General features: G+C 44.1%; 1 protein-coding gene and 1 long non-coding RNA gene across 3 annotated transcripts in view; one reads left to right on the top strand and one right to left on the bottom strand.

Moving 5' to 3' along the window:
* Positions 1-233: 233 nt before the first annotated feature.
* LOC137623814 (uncharacterized) lies at positions 234-1,607 on the bottom strand. The gene is made up of 2 exons (XR_011040647.1): positions 1,525-1,607; positions 234-1,101 (listed from the first exon to the last, which is right to left on the bottom strand). It is a non-coding gene; the product is annotated as an uncharacterized lncRNA (long non-coding RNA).
* Positions 1,608-5,371: 3,764 nt separating this feature from the next.
* Positions 5,372-18,748, top strand: part of PolE2 (DNA polymerase epsilon subunit 2) — a 149,581-nt gene continuing 136,204 nt past the window's right edge. The window contains exon 1 of one of the 2 annotated variants that reach the window (XM_068353918.1): positions 5,372-5,628. In XM_068353918.1, the coding sequence (XP_068210019.1) occupies positions 5,567-5,628 (62 nt within the window). In that variant the 5' untranslated portion in view covers positions 5,372-5,566. The remainder of the gene's footprint in view (positions 5,629-18,748) is intronic. The other variant, XM_068353917.1, reaches the window with a different exon arrangement.

The following is an 18,748-nucleotide window of genomic DNA, read 5'->3' as shown; positions in this document are numbered from 1 at the left end:
CTATGTATTTTCAAAAAAGTTTCAAAATTAGTGAAATAATTGCATGCAATAAAATATCCCATATAGGTAACTTGGGCAAGTTTAGGCGGACCATGCTCATCTCATATGGGATCGTTTGGGCCATAACGGTAAACTTTTTCATGTTTATACTAAAGTTGATTTGCCCACAAATCATATGATTATTATTGATGAATCACTTTTTTTTATTCCAATGTATAACAGAAACACAGAGATGGCTTTACAATTTAATTAATATAAGAAATACAATATACAATACAAAACAAAAAGAGTAAAAAAATACACAAAATATAATAAAACTTACTCATAATTATAAAAATTGAAACATACAGTACACACTTACTTACAAACCTTATGAAAGGAAGCAAAGCAATTCCTACTTTTAGTGAGGCATAGGGCCACCTTGCATTCCTCGTACATCCAGCACAAATCTAGCCACGCTGGAGCGGCAGAACAACTTGTACCCCCACTTGTCAGGCTTCTTGGCTACATGCTGGTGAAGGTTACCGGCCCTTGTGCCCTTGTAGGTGACGATCACTTCAATGGAGTGGATAGGGGTCTCGGGAAATTCAGGAACTCTTTTGACCTCGGTGAAGGGGACTCTCACCTTGAAGAATCAATCTTGGGAGGCTGTGGTTGCTGCCTGGTCATTGTCGTTGAAGTGAAGGGAAGATCAAATTGACTTCAAGCGGTTCCTGGACATGAAGTCTGCAACTTGAGGACTCCTGGTCTTCACGGCCCAGAAGTCGACTATGCTAGGGAGGGAAACCAGGCCCATGTACATGATGAGGCAAAGGAAAACCATAAGATCCTCTTCTGATATGTGGAAGTTGCTACTTACATCCTTCTGTCTTGAATACAGGTTGGATTGGAACACAATGTGTTCCCACAATTCAGCTGTGAAGAACTGGGAGAAATATTCATAAGGTTCCCTCAAAAAGTCCGGCTGTGGATGAATGAAGTTTGGCAGGGACTAGATATCAATGTCGTCCTTTTTCCATTCATCAGCACGAGACCTCTTATGCTCAACCTCAGCTTCCTCTTCCACAGGCATCTCCTGAGGGACAACATTGACCTTGCGAGCTGAAACAAGAATAAAGTAACATTAGTGAAACAGTAAATGAATCATGTGTGCTTGTGTTTGTGCATGCATGTGTGCTTGTGTGTGCATGCATGTGTGCTTGTGTGTGTGCATGTGGGTCTGCATGTGTGTGTGCATTGTGTGTGTGCATTGTGTGTGCTTGCGTGTGCATGTGTGAGTGCATTAATGTGTGCTTGTGTGAGAGCATGTGTGTGCATGTGTATGTCAGTGAGAATGCAAGTAAACAAATAAGTTTTAAAAATACCCATTGTTTACACACCATTTAAAGAGCAACAAAATTTAAAGAACCCTTATAACAACAAGACTTTTAAAAACAATTTTTAAAACAGATATATATCTCTCTCTCTCTCTCTCTCTCTCTCTCTCTCTCTCTCTCTCTCTCTCTCTCTCTCTCTCATACTAACCTCCAGAGATAGAAGGGTCAAAGGCATCCTCCTGAGTAAGGCCTGCGTCAGGAACATCGGTAGGGTCGTCGTCATCACTGTTATGGGGCTCAAATTCTATACCAACTCAATGTGGCGCAAAAATTGTTTCTATGTCTGGCAACCAGATATGTATATCAGTCGAGAAATGTCAAAAAAGTGAAATTTACCAATTTTTACTCCTCTAATGCAAAATTCTGGAATGGGTTAGATACAATATTATTCATGATTCTGATTATACTATGTATGGGGCTCAAATTCTATACCAACTCAATGTGGCGCAAAAATTGTTTCTATGTCTGGCAACCAGATATGTATATCAGTCGAGAAATGTCAAAAAAGTGAAATTTACCAATTTTTACTCCTCTAATGCAAAATTCTGGAATGGGTTAGATACAATATTATTCATGATTCTGATTATACTATGTATGGGGCTCAAATTCTATACCAACTCAATGTGGCGCAAAAATTGTTTCTATGTCTGGCAACCAGATATGTATATCAGTCGAGAAATGTCAAAAAAGTGAAATTTACCAATTTTTACTCCTCTAATGCAAAATTCTGGAATGGGTTAGATACAATATTATTCATGATTCTGATTATACTATGTATGGGGCTCAAATTCTATACCAACTCAATGTGGCGCAAAAATTGTTTCTATGTCTGGCAACCAGATATGTATATCAGTCGAGAAATGTCAAAAAAGTGAAATTTACCAATTTTTACTCCTCTAATGCAAAATTCTGGAATGGGTTAGATACAATATTATTCATGATTCTGATTATACTATGTATGGGGCTCAAATTCTATACCAACTCAATGTGGCGCAAAAATTATTTCTATGTCTGGCAACCAGATATGTATATCAGTCGAGAAATGTCAAAAAAGTGAAATTTACCAATTTTTACTCCTCTAATGCAAAATTCTGGAATGGGTTAGATACAATATTATTCATGATTCTGATTATACTATGTATGGGGCTCAAATTCTATACCAACTCAATGTGGCGCAAAAATTGTTTCTATGTCTGGCAACCAGATATGTATATCAGTCGAGAAATGTCAAAAAAGTGAAATTTACCAATTTTTACTCCTCTAATGCAAAATTCTGAAATGGGTTAGATACAATTTTATTCATGATTCTGATTATACTATGTATGGGGCTCAAATTCTATACCAACTCAATGTGACGCAAAAATTGTTTCTATGTCTGGCAACCAGATATGTATTGAAGTCGAGAAAAGTCAAAAAAGTGAAAATTACCCATTTTTACCCCTCTATCGCAAAATTCTGGAATGGGTTGGATACAATATTATTCATGATTCTGATTATACTATGTATGGGGCTCAAATTCTATACCAACTCAATGTGGCGCAAAAATTGTTTCTATGTCTGGCAACCAGATATGTATTGAAGTCGAGAAAAGTAAAAAAAGTTAAAATTACCCATTTTTACCCCTCTATCGCAAAATTCTGGAATGGGTTAGATACAATATTATTCATGATTCTGATTATACTATGTATGGGGCTCAAATTCTATACCAACTCAATGTGGCGCAAAAATTGTTTCTATGTCTGGCAACCAGATATGTATATCAGTTGAGAAATGTCAAAAAAGTGAAATTTACCAATTTTTACTCCTCTAATGCAAAATTCTGAAATGGGTTAGATACAATATTATTCATGATTCTGATTATACTATGTATGGGGCTCAAATTCTATACCAACTCAATGTGGCGCAAAAATTGTTTCTATGTCTGGCAACCAGATATGTATATCAGTCGAGAAATGTCAAAAAAGTGAAATTTACCAATTTTTACTCCTCTAATGCAAAATTCTGAAATGGGTTAGATACAATATTATTCATGATTCTGATTATACTATGTATGGGGCTCAAATTCTATACCAACTCAATGTGGCGCAAAAATTGTTTCTATGTCTGGCAACCAGATATGTATATCAGTCGAGAAATGTCAAAAAAGTGAAATTTACCAATTTTTACTCCTCTAATGCAAAATTCTGGAATGGGTTAGATACAATATTATTCATGATTCTGATTATACTATGTATGGGGCTCAAATTCTATACCAACTCAATGTGGCGCAAAAATTGTTTCTATGTCTGGCAACCAGATATGTATATCAGTCGAGAAATGTCAAAAAAGTGAAATTTACCAATTTTTACTCCTCTAATGCAAAATTCTGAAATGGGTTAGATACAATTTTATTCATGATTCTGATTATACTATGTATGGGGCTCAAATTCTATACCAACTCAATGTGACGCAAAAATTGTTTCTATGTCTGGCAACCAGATATGTATTGAAGTCGAGAAAAGTCAAAAAAGTGAAAATTACCCATTTTTACCCCTCTATCGCAAAATTCTGGAATGGGTTGGATACAATATTATTCATGATTCTGATTATACTATGTATGGGGCTCAAATTCTATACCAACTCAATGTGGCGCAAAAATTGTTTCTATGTCTGGCAACCAGATATGTATTGAAGTCGAGAAAAGTAAAAAAAGTTAAAATTACCCATTTTTACCCCTCTATCGCAAAATTCTGGAATGGGTTAGATACAATATTATTCATGATTCTGATTATACTATGTATGGGGCTCAAATTCTATACCAACTCAATGTGGCGCAAAAATTGTTTCTATGTCTGGCAACCAGATATGTATATCAGTTGAGAAATGTCAAAAAAGTGAAATTTACCAATTTTTACTCCTCTAATGCAAAATTCTGAAATGGGTTAGATACAATATTATTCATGATTCTGATTATACTATGTATGGGGCTCAAATTCTATACCAACTCAATGTGGCGCAAAAATTGTTTCTATGTCTGGCAACCAGATATGTATTGAAGTCGAGAAAAGTCAAAAAAGTGAAAATTACCCATTTTTACCCCTCTATCGCAAAATTCTGAAATGGGTTAGATACAATATTATACAATATTTTACTTCAATATTCTCTATTCTTGGGTAGTGCCACAGCCTCTGTACCATGGTCCTCCACTACCTTGGAGTAGAGTTCTCTTGATTGAAGGTACACTCGGGCACACTATCTTAATCTCTTACTCCTGTTTTGTTTATATAGGCGATATTTATCTTAATGTTTCTGTTCTCAAAATATTCTATTTTTCCTTGCTCCCTATCCTCACTGGGGTATTTTCAATATTGGAGCACCTAGGCTCTTAGCATCCTGCATTTCCAAGTAGGGGTGTAGCTTTGCAAATAATAATACTAATAATAATAATAATAATAATAATAATAATAATAATATGTAGGAATGAGAATTTTTTTTTTCAATGTCTGTGCAGTCATTCAAACCCACGGGTCCAGTCACGGACTGATACAGTGATAGGTCTATTATGATTATCAGTAATAAGGGCCTATCGATACAGGTCGGGACCATTATATATGAGTGGTCAGCTCCCCCAAACGTGCATAAAAAAGGGATACTAACTAATTTCACCCCCTCTAACCAAACCTACAAGCCATGCGGCCATGCCCCTTAAACAGCCCTATTCTTCGTCAACCGTCACTATACATACAGGTGGCCTCTATCATACATCCACCCACACGTCTACTACTGTAATAGTGATATATTCAATAGATAAGTGAACATTGAAACACTATACAAACATTCTTCATGTATTTTCGTGTACAAATACCTCCAGATAAACAAATCCGAAAGCATCGTCTGTTATTATACCTGGCCTTACTAATCGAGAGAGTTATTTACTGCTAGCCGAACATAACGCTATCCTCGGGTAGCTATCTCCGGGTAGAAAGATTTCAGTATTAGAAACTTTGTAAAAAAATCATAATGATGACACTTGCATATTATTGAAGATTTTAATACTTAATTAGTTACTTATTAATATTTATTTTAGATACTGATTACAGTACTGACGTATGTCTGACTTCTTTGCAATATTGCAAGAATCGTAAGTCTAGTGAAGTTTTGGCGCCACCGTGAAAACGTTTTAAGAAATTTAAAGAAATACGAAGTTCATAATGGCCTCTCTTAAAAATCAAGTCTTAAACTTATTCAAGATGCATGGATTAGCCATCCGCAGGTGAGTAGAATTTATTCTAATTGATTTGTTTTAAATTTGACGGCTATCTGGTATTCTTAGCAACTCGTGGCAGCTTTCAAGAAAAACCTGAAGACTTATCTTTTTAGAAAGTGTTATAATTGTGACCTGAAAACTATTAAGCCGGAATACAAATGGTAGCGAAATAACTGATAAGATACAGAGCAAAATATTAACTGGAAAGAAATTATTTTCAGACCAAGGCCTGCCTGAACAGACCTTTGGTGTCTGATGGAGGGCGAGAAATAAACCCGTCAAAGTAAAAAAAAAAAGTAAAGTAATGTGTAAGATTAGGTTAAGGATACATAATATTATGCTTTATATAAGTAAAAATCTTTATTTTAAGATAGGATAGGCATAGTCATAGTAAGAGATAATGTGTATAACTATAAGCAGTAGATATATTTCAATTGCTGTGCCGTGGCCATAAAATACATCTTGAACTACCTTCGTTACTAGTAAATTGATTTGAAGTATTGGGTTAGGCCTTGACCTGACCTCAAAGGTCAATCTAACCCCGACTGTTATTAGTAAGAATAGTTTCATTCATTGAAATAAGCAACTTTGGTTCTAGGAGCCTCTGTACAGTAGTTTGGACCAATGCAGTCAGTATGTACTCTAGGGTAAATATTAACTAAAGTTCAATATTCTTATTGAGGAAAATAAGTGTGTTTGGTCTATGGAGCGTTTGTAGGGTGACGGCCAGATCCCGTAGAAAACGGGAATATTCTGAACTGTGGCCGTCTTTCTATAAACGATTTTGGCGGGAGAAGCTAACTTAAAAAACCCACCTAACCTATGCTAAAAGCAGTGTCCTTACCCAAGGGGGCTGCGCCCCCCCGGACCCCCCCCCCCTTACACAACATATTTAAGATCCGTAGACCATTTCCAAACGTTTTTATTCTATACAAGATAAGTCGGAGCGATAATAAGCAAATTAGGACGCTTGGCCGTAGCGCTACAAACTACCCTGGTCTATTTACAGAAACTTTAAATTTTCTGATACAAATAATTGTGGAAAAATATTTTTCAAATTTTTATACATTTTATAATTCCGAAGGTTATGACTGAAAAACGGCATTTAAAAACTTGTATTGCGAGCTGAGCTGTATCTTACCCTATCACCCTACTGCGGGGCTACTCCCCCTGTGACCTCCCCAAGGTCCTCCATATCATTAGCTTACCCAAAGACTTAAGTCGCAACCTTGTGATTGCTTCCCAAGGTAACGCTAAATCATATTTCAAAACGTAAAACTAGCTTCATATTATCGTGTTTCAAATAAAGATAATCAACATTTTCCTCTTAAAGAAAATAAATTTGATAAGTATTGGCTACGCAAAACTATTTTGAATCCCGGGAGGCTTTGGTTATCAGCGGCCAGTTCCTCCTGCATGCGTAGAAAACGGTAATTTTCTAATAATTCTTCAAGTCATTTTGTAAGGTGTGGCCGCTGTACTACAAGATCTGTGTTTGTTTTTCTGCAAAACCTGTACACAAGAACACCATCTAACCTAAACTTCCCCACCTAACCTAATTTACAAGTCGTATCCTTACTTACCCGATGGGGGCCAACACCCCTTGCGACTCCCCTTACACTGCTGTATTCTTAGCTTACCGGGGAGTTATGGGTCATGGCCGTCATCATACTTACAGATGGCCGCTGTCATACATACACCCCTCAACATTTTCCTCATAAATAAGGTTAAATTGATAAAATCTATAGAGGCTTCCCCCAAAATCACTTGGAAGGACAGTCAGCTATGCCAGTGAAGGAGGGAAAGAAGTTAATAAAATTTAAGGAAATAAATATGCGCGACTTGTTAAAGGTTATGAGAGAGATGAAGAATACATATTGTGGAAACGACCCTTTCCCAAACAGTTCAATAAGTGAAGCTCCAAACAAACAAGTCGTATATAATATTTACCTGAACATAATTAACCTAAGTATATCGCAATCCTATTTTCCTAGCTGTGAAAAAACTGCGTTGATCAAACCAATTTACAAAGGGAAAGGTGATGTAAACGAGCTAAATTCATATAGGCCCATTTCAAATTTATCCTACATGTCAAAGCTTATTGAAAAAGTCATAAGTGAGCAATTATGGGCGCATATTGACGAGTTAGAGGTATTCCCGGAAAATCAATCGGCCTACAGAGCTAATCATTCTGCCAGACCTGTGGATCTTCCTTCTCCGTTCTTGGAATCTGAAGCGCTGTGGGCGCCCACGCACCCCGTTTTCCAACGGCCTCCGGTCCCTTCGGGGCAGAAGGACTTGTCTCACAATGTGAGCAAGTCTCTTCAGCGCCAGGTTTCACCTGTGTGCCCACGTTCTCCTGCTGTTGCTGAGGATCTTCCTACGCGCCAGCGATCTCTTGCAGCAGAGGCAGAGTCAACTCGTCAGCGCTCTCCTGCTCGTCACCGTGCTCCTGTTTGCCAGTGCTCGCCTACGCGCCAGCGATCTCCTACTCGCCAGTACACATCTGCGCGCCCTGTTCCTGTCACATGCCAGGCGCGCCCACGATCTCCAGTTTGCCAGCGATCTTCTCCTGCGCGCCACCGTTCGCCCGCTCGCCCACGATCCCCGGATCTGGGCATAGGCAAGAAGACTCTTCCTTTTCCTTCTCGCCCGCAATCCCCTGCGTGCCCTCGGAGCTCACCCACGCGTCAGCCCTCGCCTGCGCGCCATCGTGCGCACTCGCCTTTGCGCACTTCCAGAGTTGGATGAGACACTACACGCTTACGCGCTCACGGAAAGTTTCCTGCACGCGACCACGAGCAGCCTCCGGTACACGCTTCTACACCTGCTGGCCCTGCGCCCCAGCCCCCTGCTCCAGACCGCGCGCCTGCGATCTCCCGCGCGCCCGCGCGAACTATCGCCTGCACGCAAGCACTCTTCAGCGCGCCCGCGCGCACACGATCCTGCTCGCCGAAGGTCACTTACTCGCCCACGCGCTATCTCTCCTGAGCACGATCGCTCACCTTCTCGCCCTATGCGCCGACGCTCGCTTGCACGCTGTCATTCGCCCAGCCGCCAACGCTCGCCCTTACGGCTGCGCGCACCCACGCGCACTTTCGCCCGCATCTTCGCGCGCCCGCGCCTTCATCTCCACGCCCCTGCGCGCTCGCGCACGTACCTGCAATTTGTCCATCGCACAAGCACCAGCGCGATTCCCGACGGGTTTCGCAGCACGAGCATCCGAGCGAGTCTTCAGGGGCGCGCACAACCAGGTCATCATCTTCACGATTCCCCCCCCCCCCCCCCCCTGCAAGCACAGAACAGCGCGCTCGCAGGAGGAGGGAAAGTCTTCAGAGAAGTCTAGGCACCATTCTTCTTCTTCTTCCTTTCAGGCAGGCCCTATGGTGTCTACTCCAAAGGATCACCCAATCCCCTTCCCTCCAGTGGGACTCGCTGACACTGCGTCTGTCAGTCGTCAGCCTTGGTTTGGGTCCCTTATCAGAGCTGTCGTCCAGGCTGTTAAGCTTGCCTTCGCTACTTGGGTCTCAAACCTACAACCTCACTGAAGAGGAAGAGAGGAGTAGAGTTCGTGGTGACTTCTCCTAGGGTCAAACTGGCTCCTAAGAAGTCCGTAAGGAAGGCTCCTTCCCCCACTCAGACATTCTCTCCTTCTCCTGTGGACGAAGCTTTTCTGTCCTCGGGAGAATCTACCGAGGTGAGACCTTCTCCCACCGCACCAATGGGAGAGACCCCACCATGAGTAGGAGAATTGTCGCGTACTGGGGCGGAGAAGAACCCTCAGACTTCTTTGCTGGAGTCCTGCATCCCTCCTAGAAGGGAACCGAAGGACTCGAAGACCGCCCGAAGTCTTCTTCAAGGATTCGACCAGAGCTAGCGAGACCCCCAGGAGAATGTCCACGTGTCCCCCCCCCCCCAAGTAGAGCAGTTGGGGACAGGAGACTTTGCTGCCAATTCACCAGGAGGAGAGCAGAGCATGCCTTCTGGCAAGTCCTGACTTTGATGAGGCATCTCAACAAGTTCAAGGACCCCGAGACTGCCCCTCGTGAAGGCAAGGATATGGTCCTGGACCAAGTCTATGGCACTCAAAAACCCTCTAAGGCCAGTGCGGCTCTGCCTTGGTCCCAAGGGGTGAAGAGTGCCAGAGTTAAGGTTGAGGGCCAGCTTTCGGAACTCGCCTCCTCCAGCCGTTCCTCTGCTGGTAACAAGCTCCTCCCACCTCCTCGTGTCCAACAGAGGAGGTACTTTGAGATTATGGAGGAGCCTTGTTTAGTTCTCCCTCTTCACCACTCTGTGGAAGAGCTTACCAGAGGAGTCTCTCTTGAGAGAGACTCCAACCGGCAGGTGACATTCTCGGCAACGGAGATCCTGAGTCAGGAGAAGGTCGCCAAGTGTGCCATGCAGGCAACTTCGTGGCTGGATGTCTGGCTAGGGTCTCTGGGCATCCTGCTGCGTTCCGAGGATCTGTCCAAGGAAAGCACCAGGAAGGCCCTCGAGACCTTCCTCCTCTCGAGCTCACGTACCATCGAGTTTCTGGCCCACCAAGTTTCGAACTTGTGGGCAAACTCGATCTTGAAATGACGTGATGCGGTGACCGAGAGGTTCCTCGCGAAGGTCCCAGCCGTGGATGTCTGCAAGCTCAGACACTCTTCCATCCTAGGAAAGAGCCTGTTTGAGCCCAAGGATGTGGAACAGGCAGCTGAGAGGTGGAGGAAATCGAACCATGATTCTCTCCTCCAAAGGGCTCTTACATCTAAGCCCTACAAACCTCCAACACCCCAACAACCTCGCCAGTCCAAGTTGACGAAACCGGCACCGGCAGCAAAGACGAAGGTGTCCAAACAGCAGCCCTTTCCTGTCAAAGACAAGAAGGGTGGAAAGTCCTCCAGGGGAGGCAAGAATCCTAGAGAGAGCGGCTGAGGCTGCAAACGCTAGGATTGGCAATCCCCCTGCATGTCCACCAGTGGGGGGATGCCTACAAAGTTGCGCATTCAGGTGGCAGCAACTCGTGGCCGATTCCTGGACGATCTCCGTGATCAGCCAAGGATATCGCGTCCCGTTCATAACATCTCTTCCTCCCCTGACAGCGAATCCAGTGTCATTGAGCTCCTATGCCATGGGATCGGTAAAGGTGCTAGCCCTTTGGGCAGAAGTCGAGACTATGCTCAAAAAGGATGCTCTCCAGGAGGTCGTCGACGGCTCCCCAGTCTTCTTCAGTCGACTCTTTCTTGTAAAGAAGGCGTCTGGAGGCTGGAGACCCGTCATCGACCTCTCAGCTGGTAACAAGCTCCTCCCACCTCCTCGTGTCCAACAGAGGAGGTACTTTGAGATCATGGAGGAGCCTTGTTTAGCTCTCCCTCTTCACCACTCCGTGGAAGAGCTTACCAGGGGAGTCTCTCTTGAGAGACTCTCCAACCGGCAGGTGACATTCTCGGCAACGGAGATCCTGAGTCAGGAGAAGGTCGCCAAGTGTGCCATGCAGGCAACTTCATGGCTGGATGTCTGGCTAGGGTCTCTGGGCATCCTGCTGCGTTCCGAGGATCTGTCCAAGGAAAGCACCAGGAAGGCCCTTGAGACCTTCCTCCTCTCGAGCTCACGTACCATCGAGTTTCTGGCCCACCAAGTTTCGAACTTGTGGGCAAACTCGATCTTGAAATGACGTGATGCGGTGACCGAGAGGTTCCTCGCGAAGGTCCCAGCCGTGGATGTCTGCAAGCTCAGACACTCTTCCATCCTAGGAAAGAGCCTGTTTGAGCCCAAGGATGTGGAACAGGCAGCTGAGAGGTGGAGGAAATCGAACCATGATTCTCTCCTCCAAAGGGCTCTTACATCTAAGCCCTACAAACCTCCAACACCCCAACAACCTCGCCAGTCCAAGTTGACGAAACCGGCACCGGCAGCAAAGACGAAGGTGTCCAAACAGCAGCCCTTTCCTGTCAAAGACAAGAAGGGTGGAAAGTCCTCCAGGGGAGGCAAGAATCCTAGAGAGAGCGGCTGAGGCTGCAAACGCTAGGATTGGCAATCCCCCTGCATGTCCACCAGTGGGGGGATGCCTACAAAGTTGCGCATTCAGGTGGCAGCTACTCGTGGCCGATTCCTGGACGATCTCCGTGATCAGCCAAGGATATCGCGTCCCGTTCATAACATCTCTTCCTCCCCTGACAGCGAATCCAGTGTCATTGAGCTCCTATGCCATGGGATCGGTAAAGGTGCTAGCCCTTTGGGCAGAAGTCGAGACTATGCTCAAAAAGGATGCTCTCCAGGAGGTCGTCGACGGCTCCCCAGTCTTCTTCAGTCGACTCTTTCTTGTAAAGAAGGCGTCTGGAGGCTGAAGACCCGTCATCGACCTCTCAGCTGGTAACAAGCTCCTCCCACCTCCTCGTGTCCAACAGAGGAGGTACTTTGAGATCATGGAGGAGCCTTGTTTAGCTCTCCCTCTTCACCACTCCGTGGAAGAGCTTACCAGGGGAGTCTCTCTTGAGAGAGACTCCAACCGGCAGGTGACATTCTCGGCAACGGAGATCCTGAGTCAGGAGAAGGTCGCAAAGTGTGTCATGCAGGCCAATTCGTGGCTGGATGTCTGGCTAAGGCCTCTGGGCATCCTGCTGCGTTCCGAGGATCTGTCCAAGGAAAGCACCAGGAAGGGCCTGGAGACCTTCCTCCTTTCGGGCACACGTACCATCGAGTTTCTGGCCCACCAAGATTCGAACTTGTGGGCAAACTCGATCTTGAAACGACGTGATGCGGTGACCGAGAGGTTCCACGCTAAGGTCCCCGCCGTGGATGTCTGCAAGCTCAGACACTCTTCCATCCTAGGAAAGAGCCTGTTTGAGCCCAAGGATGTGGAACAGGCAGCTGAGAGGTGGAGGAAATCGAACCACGATTCTCTCCTCCAAAGGGCTCTTACATCTAAGCCCTACAAACCTCCAGCACCCCAACAACCTCGCCAGTCCAAGTTGACGAAACCGGCGCCGGCAGCAAAGACGAAGGTGTCCAAACAGCAGCCCTTTCCTGTCAAAGACAAGAAGGGCGGAAAGTCCTCCAGGTGAGGCAAGAATCCTAGAGGGAGCGGCCGAGGCCGCAAACGCTAGGATTGGCAATCCCCCTGCATGTCCACCAGTGGGGGGATGCCTACAAAGTTGCGCATTCAGGTGGCAGCAACTCGGGGCTGATTCCTGGACGATCTCCGTGATCAGTCAAGGATATCGCGTCCCGTTCAAAACATCTCTTCCTCCCCTGACAGCGAATCCAGTGTCGTTGAGCTCCCTTGCCATAGGATCGGCAAGGGGGCAAGCCCTTCGGACAGACATTAAGGGGACCGTCCCCCATGGGGTATTGACATAACAACTTTCAGAAATCGAAAATCGTTTTATTGCTTCTATGTATGCGTAAACATGTCGTACATACTCCCTAGAAGTTTCAGACAATTATTTTTACAAATACGAAGATATAGAGGTTTTCAAATGATGACGTCATCCTTACTGTGTCGTCTGCATGACTTAGTTTGACAAAATCGTCTTTGTGTGTAATTTTGCATATATATAGCGATTTTTCACTTATATTTCGATCTATCGTACGTCTGGCAGAAATGGAAGGCATTGGTAGAGTGTAGATGAACGAAGTCTACTCCTACAATAACAGAAGCCAAAGTTGCTAAAGATGTATAGAAGTTATAATGTATGCGTATGTTTACTTGAAGTTCGTATGTACATTGTGTTTCCACAACGCCTTCGGGAACATTATAGCAAGGCCAATGTTACCTAAGGTTGTAGAAAGAACAAATATTCAATCATTTTTCCAAACAATGAAAATAGCGGTCTTTAAATGATGATGTCATCCTTATGGCGTCGTCTGTAGGACTGAGTTTGACAGGTGCGTAGTTCTCTCTCTCTCTCTCTCTCTCTCTCTCTCTCTCTCTCTCTCTCTCTCTCTCTCTCTCTCTCTCTCTCGAATTATTTACCACTGCCATTTATACAAATACTTTTATTCTCTCTCTCTCTCTCTCTCTCTCTCTCTCTCTCTCTCTCTCTCTCTCTCTCTCTCTCTCTCTCTCTCTCTCTCTCTCTCTCTGAATTATTTAAAACTCCTATTTATACAAATACTATAATAACAATGTTCAACTCTCTCTCTCTCTCTCTCTCTCTCTCTCTCTCTCTCTCTCTCTCTCTCTCTCTCTCTCTCTCTCTCTCTCATGTTTCGAGATCTCGTACCTCTGGCAGAAATGAAAGGCATTGGTAGAGGGTAGGTGAATGAAAACTACCAGCTACGAAATATCACAGTTTCCAAAGACATATAGAAATTATAATGCATGTGTTTATTTACTTGAAGTTTGTATGTTGATTGTGATTTCACAACGTCCTCTGGAATTTTATAGCAATGCCAATGTTACATAAGGTGATAGAAAGAACAAAAAGTAAGTGGAGAACAAGAAAACAGAAGCCAAAGATGCCAAAGATGTATAGAAGTTATAATGAATGCGTTTGTTTACTTGAAGTTCGTATGTACATTGTGTTTCCACAACGCCCTCGGGAACATTATAGCAAGGCCAATGTTACCTAAGGTTGTAGAAAGCACAAATAGTCAATCATTTTTCCAAACAATGAAAATAGCGGTCTTTAAATAATGACGTCATCCTTATGGCGTCGTCTGTAGGACTGAGTTTGACAGATGCGTAGTTCTCTCTCTCTCTCTCTCTCTCTCTCTCTCTCTCTCTCTCTCTCTCTCTCTCTCTCTCTCTCTCTCTCTCGAATTATATACCACTGCCATTTATACAAATACTTTTATATTCTCTCTCTCTCTCTCTCTCTCTCTCTCTCTCTCTCTCTCTCTCTCTCTCTCTCTCTCTCTCTCTCTCTCTCTCTCAATTATTAAAAACTCCCATTTATACAAATACTATAATAACAATGTTCAACTCTCTCTCTCTCTCTCTCTCTCTCTCTCTCTCTCTCTCTCTCTCTCTCTCTCTCTCTCTCTCTCTCTCATGTTTCGAAATCTCGTACCTCTGGCAGATATGAAAGGCATTGGTAGAGGGTAGGTGAATGAAAACTACCAGCTACGAAAAAATCACAAAGTTTCCAAAGGCATATAGAAATTATAATGCATGTGTTTATTTACTTGAAGTTCGTATGTTGATTGTGCTTTCACAATGTCCTCTGGAATTTTATAACAATGCCAATGTTACATAAGGTGATAGAAAGAACAAAAAGTAAGTGGAGAACAAGAAAAAAGAACCTAGAAAGAGGGAAACCTGGATAAGAGTACAAAGCTGAAACCTGCTAACTAAAACACTGGCAACAATTACAGATCGCAGGCAACTCATAACAGGAATAGTAAACTGAGGGTTCAAATACCTCCTTTAGGGTGCATTTATGTAGGAATGAACAATAAAAGTTATCATAATAATATTATCTTGATTTCTTTTAGAAAAGAAGCAAAAGCTTGCTGCAAATCTTTGGGAGCTCATAACTCAAAAACATACTTATTCCCACTTAGGTACATTTTTCTCACTTATTTGTTGTTCGATATTAGAGAAAAAGATATCGTTGAAAAGAAGAATAAAAATCGCACAATTCTGTCTGACAAAATTTTGATTTTCGTTTTACATTTTTTTTCACGATTATTTTCCGTCTAGACGAGGAAAAAATAAAATAAAAATTCATTAAAAAAAAAGAGAAAGGAAAATCAAAATTCTGTCTGACAGAATTGTTCGGTTGTTAGAGTAGTTTTTGTGGTATAATTTTCAATACAATTGGTATTATACTAGTGGGGAAAAATGTACCTAAATATTTTTTTTAAATCATGATTTTTGCTCATAAATCCAAAAGTTTTTGATCAAATGACTTGAAATTTTTATATGATGAAGGTATTATATATGTCTAAAACATATATAGAAATTGTGTAATTTGGATCATTAGAAAAAAAAATGGCGGACATGGCAGACGGTCCCCTTAACCTAGATGATATCTCCTTCCATTCCACTACTTTACCTGTCATCCATTCACTCAGCAATAAAGCCACACCCTCTCTTACTCTTCCCCTTTCAATCCCAGACACTCTACCAGACATTTCACCAAACATCACTTCACCCTTTCCTTTTATCTTCGTCTCACACAAGGCCAATACATCCATCCTTCTATTTCTAAACATACTTCCATTTTAATTATTTAACTTAGCCGGTGAATATATAATAGCTGCTGCTCAGCGGCTCGACAGAAAACACACTCAAAAACTCGCGAGCGATCGCTATGAAGGTTGCAGGTGTGCCCACCAGCGCCAACTATCGGCCAGATACCACTCTTGCATGTAAACAAACCCTTCAATTCTTCTCTGTCGACCTTGACGACAAGACGTATCAATACTCGCTGTATAACCTGGAGTTTTCTCAACATATTTGGTGAAGTACTTCATTTTGGTTTGAGCTTTCGCAGTGCAGGTGTTTTTCCTCAACTTAAACTCTTGAACTCTTTATTGAACAGATTTAATTGTTGATGACTTGGATTGTTTTTTGGACTTTCTTTGACTAATTCAAAATGGCTGACCCTTCACAAGTACCTAGATTTCGTAAGTGTAATGCTAGGGACTGTAATAGGCGTCTTCCAAAGGCATCTCTCGACCCACATACTGTGTGTTCCAATTGTCGGGGTAAAACCTGTCAATTGGGAGATCGGTGTGAGGAATGCGTGGGCCTTTCGGAATTCGATTGGCTCGAATACGATAAGTATGCACGTAGGCTAGAGAGAGATAGGGTAAGGAGGAGTTCCTCTAGGTCAGTAGATTTTTCCTCTCCACATGCCCCTGAACCTAATCCTTCCCCTGTAGTGGTTGTACCTAACCCCCCTTCTGGCACTCAGGAACCATCTATGCAAGACATGTTACGTGCTATTCATGCCTTGGGGGAAAGAGTTGAAGCGTTAGCAACTGATCGTAATCAACTCATGGCTGACGTTAAAGAGCTTAAGTGTCAGAGTGCCACAGCGGAAAATAGTGGGAAAGTGATTAGTGCGCAAAGTGTTGTGAACAGTGTTGCGACCGAGGGTTCGTCTGTTCGTGCCTGTCGTTCACCTAGTCCGAGACCTCTTGCAAGCTCCCAAGCCCAGGGGAGAAGTAATGTCGTACGACTTATGGGTTCGAGAGGCTTTGATCAGCGAACAGACGTTCTCTCTATGGTATCAGGCGTATCTCACCAAGATCGCCCCTACCATAAGACGAGAGAGCCCATTTTTACCTCGTCTTCCGAAGGCTTTTCGCGTAAGAAACCGTGGAGCAAGGTTTCTAGGCCACTTAAGCGAAAGTCGGTCCCTTCAGGACAGGTCCAGCGTCCTGGATGTAGTCATTGGGACAGTTCTGGCCCATTGCAGTCATCGGATGACTGCTCGCCGCCTAAGCAGCAACGTTACACAGGCTCAGAAAGTCTTGGTGTAGGCAAGGTTGTGCCGTCTCAGACGTTAACCCCGTCGTTTACCGCACCCATTCCCGTGGACCCTAAATGGGTTATACTGCAGGACATGCAGACTAAGCTCGCCTCCCTTATGGAAGACTATTCTGCCGATAAGGTTCCTGTTGAGCCTAGCCGTTTATCTCATCGAGATCCTGGCCTTCAGCCGCCCAAACGAACCTTTGTGCGTCCTGTTGACGTTGGCGTAGCCAAGTCACGTCAGTCACGTTATGTAGAGCCTCACTCGATGCGGTCTCGTGTGGATTTTCAGCCGCATTTGGACGTTAGGCCACTTACTAATGCTCCTGTTGACGTTCAGGACGTTCGCCAACCATCGGAGTTGACTTGTTTTGACGCTGAGCGTCAACCACCGCAGTCTAGAGTTGTTTTGACTGCTCAGACTAGGCAGTCAAAACAGTCTCGAGTGGACGCCGTGCGTCCTCACGCACCTGTTGTTGTTGACAGTTCACAGACTGTCAAGCAGTTACATGACGTTGCGTCCTGGTCCGCTACTAATGCACCAGTGCGTGTGGACGCTGCGTGTCAAGCATTGCCAACCCCTTTGCTTGTTTCTCAGCAGTTGTCAGATGAGGATCCTTCAGATGAGGACGTTGCTGACCCTCAACCTGAGGACCATCCTTCGGATGTAGACGAACCCAGAACAGTTCCTCCATCAATGGACTTTAAGAAAGTCATGTTAATTTTTAAGGAGTTGTTTCCCGATCACTTCGTCGCTGTTGCTCCTCGTTCGCCGCCGTCTGAGTTTGTTCTAGGCGTACCTGCTGACATGCCAGCCTTTACAAAACTTGTGCTCTCTCGCTCATCCAAGAGAGCTTTACGGCTTTTAGGCGACTGGTTGGAAACCAAGAGGAGTTTGGGGAAGACGGCCTTTGCCTTCCCTCCATCTAAACTCTCGTCTAGATCGAGCGTCTGGTATGCCACGGGAGAAGTTCTCGGCTTGGGAGTCCCTGCCTCTGCCCTGGGCGACTTCTCAAGCCTTGTAGACTCTCCCCGCCGCCTAGCCATGAGACGCTCGAAGATTAGTTGGTCCTCCTCGGACCTTGACCATCTGCTGAAAGGCATTTATAGAGCCTTTGAAGTGTTCAACTTCCTTGACTGGTGTTTGGGAGCCTTAAGTAGGAAAATCTCATCGGCTGATAGAGATGTCTCCTTACTTATTATGTCCTGTATGGATAAAGCCATCCGCGATGGTTCCAATGAGCTCTCCTCCTCTTTTACGTCGGGAGTCCTAAAGAAGCGAGAGTCCCTTTGCTCTTTTCTGTCGGCAGGAGTTACTCCCTGTCAGAGATCTGAACTGCTCTTTGCTCCCTTATCTAAGTTTTTGTTCCCGCAACAATTGGTTAAGGACATAGCTTCTTCACTCGTGCAGAAGGACACCCATGACTTGGTTGCGTCCTCTGCTCGCAAAGGGACTCCTTCGACATCCTTTTCTGGAAGACCTAGGATGGACACTCCGGCGTCCAGATTTATTCCGCCCTTTCGTGGCAGAGTTCCCAGCAGGGGAAGTACTCGTGCCGAGGGAAAGAGAGGAAAGAAGAGAGGAGCCAAGTTCTCACGTGGCAGAGTCTGACTGCCCGCAGCCTCAGACAGCAGTAGGAGCCAGACTCAAGAACTTCTGGCAAGCCTGGGAGAAGAGGGGCGCAGACCAACAATCTGTGAGGTTGCTCAGAG

This window comes from Palaemon carinicauda, chromosome 30, assembly GCF_036898095.1.
Source record: "Palaemon carinicauda isolate YSFRI2023 chromosome 30, ASM3689809v2, whole genome shotgun sequence".
NCBI classification, from domain to species: domain Eukaryota; kingdom Metazoa; phylum Arthropoda; class Malacostraca; order Decapoda; family Palaemonidae; genus Palaemon; species Palaemon carinicauda.
This window is presented reverse-complemented; position numbering and strand designations above follow the sequence as displayed.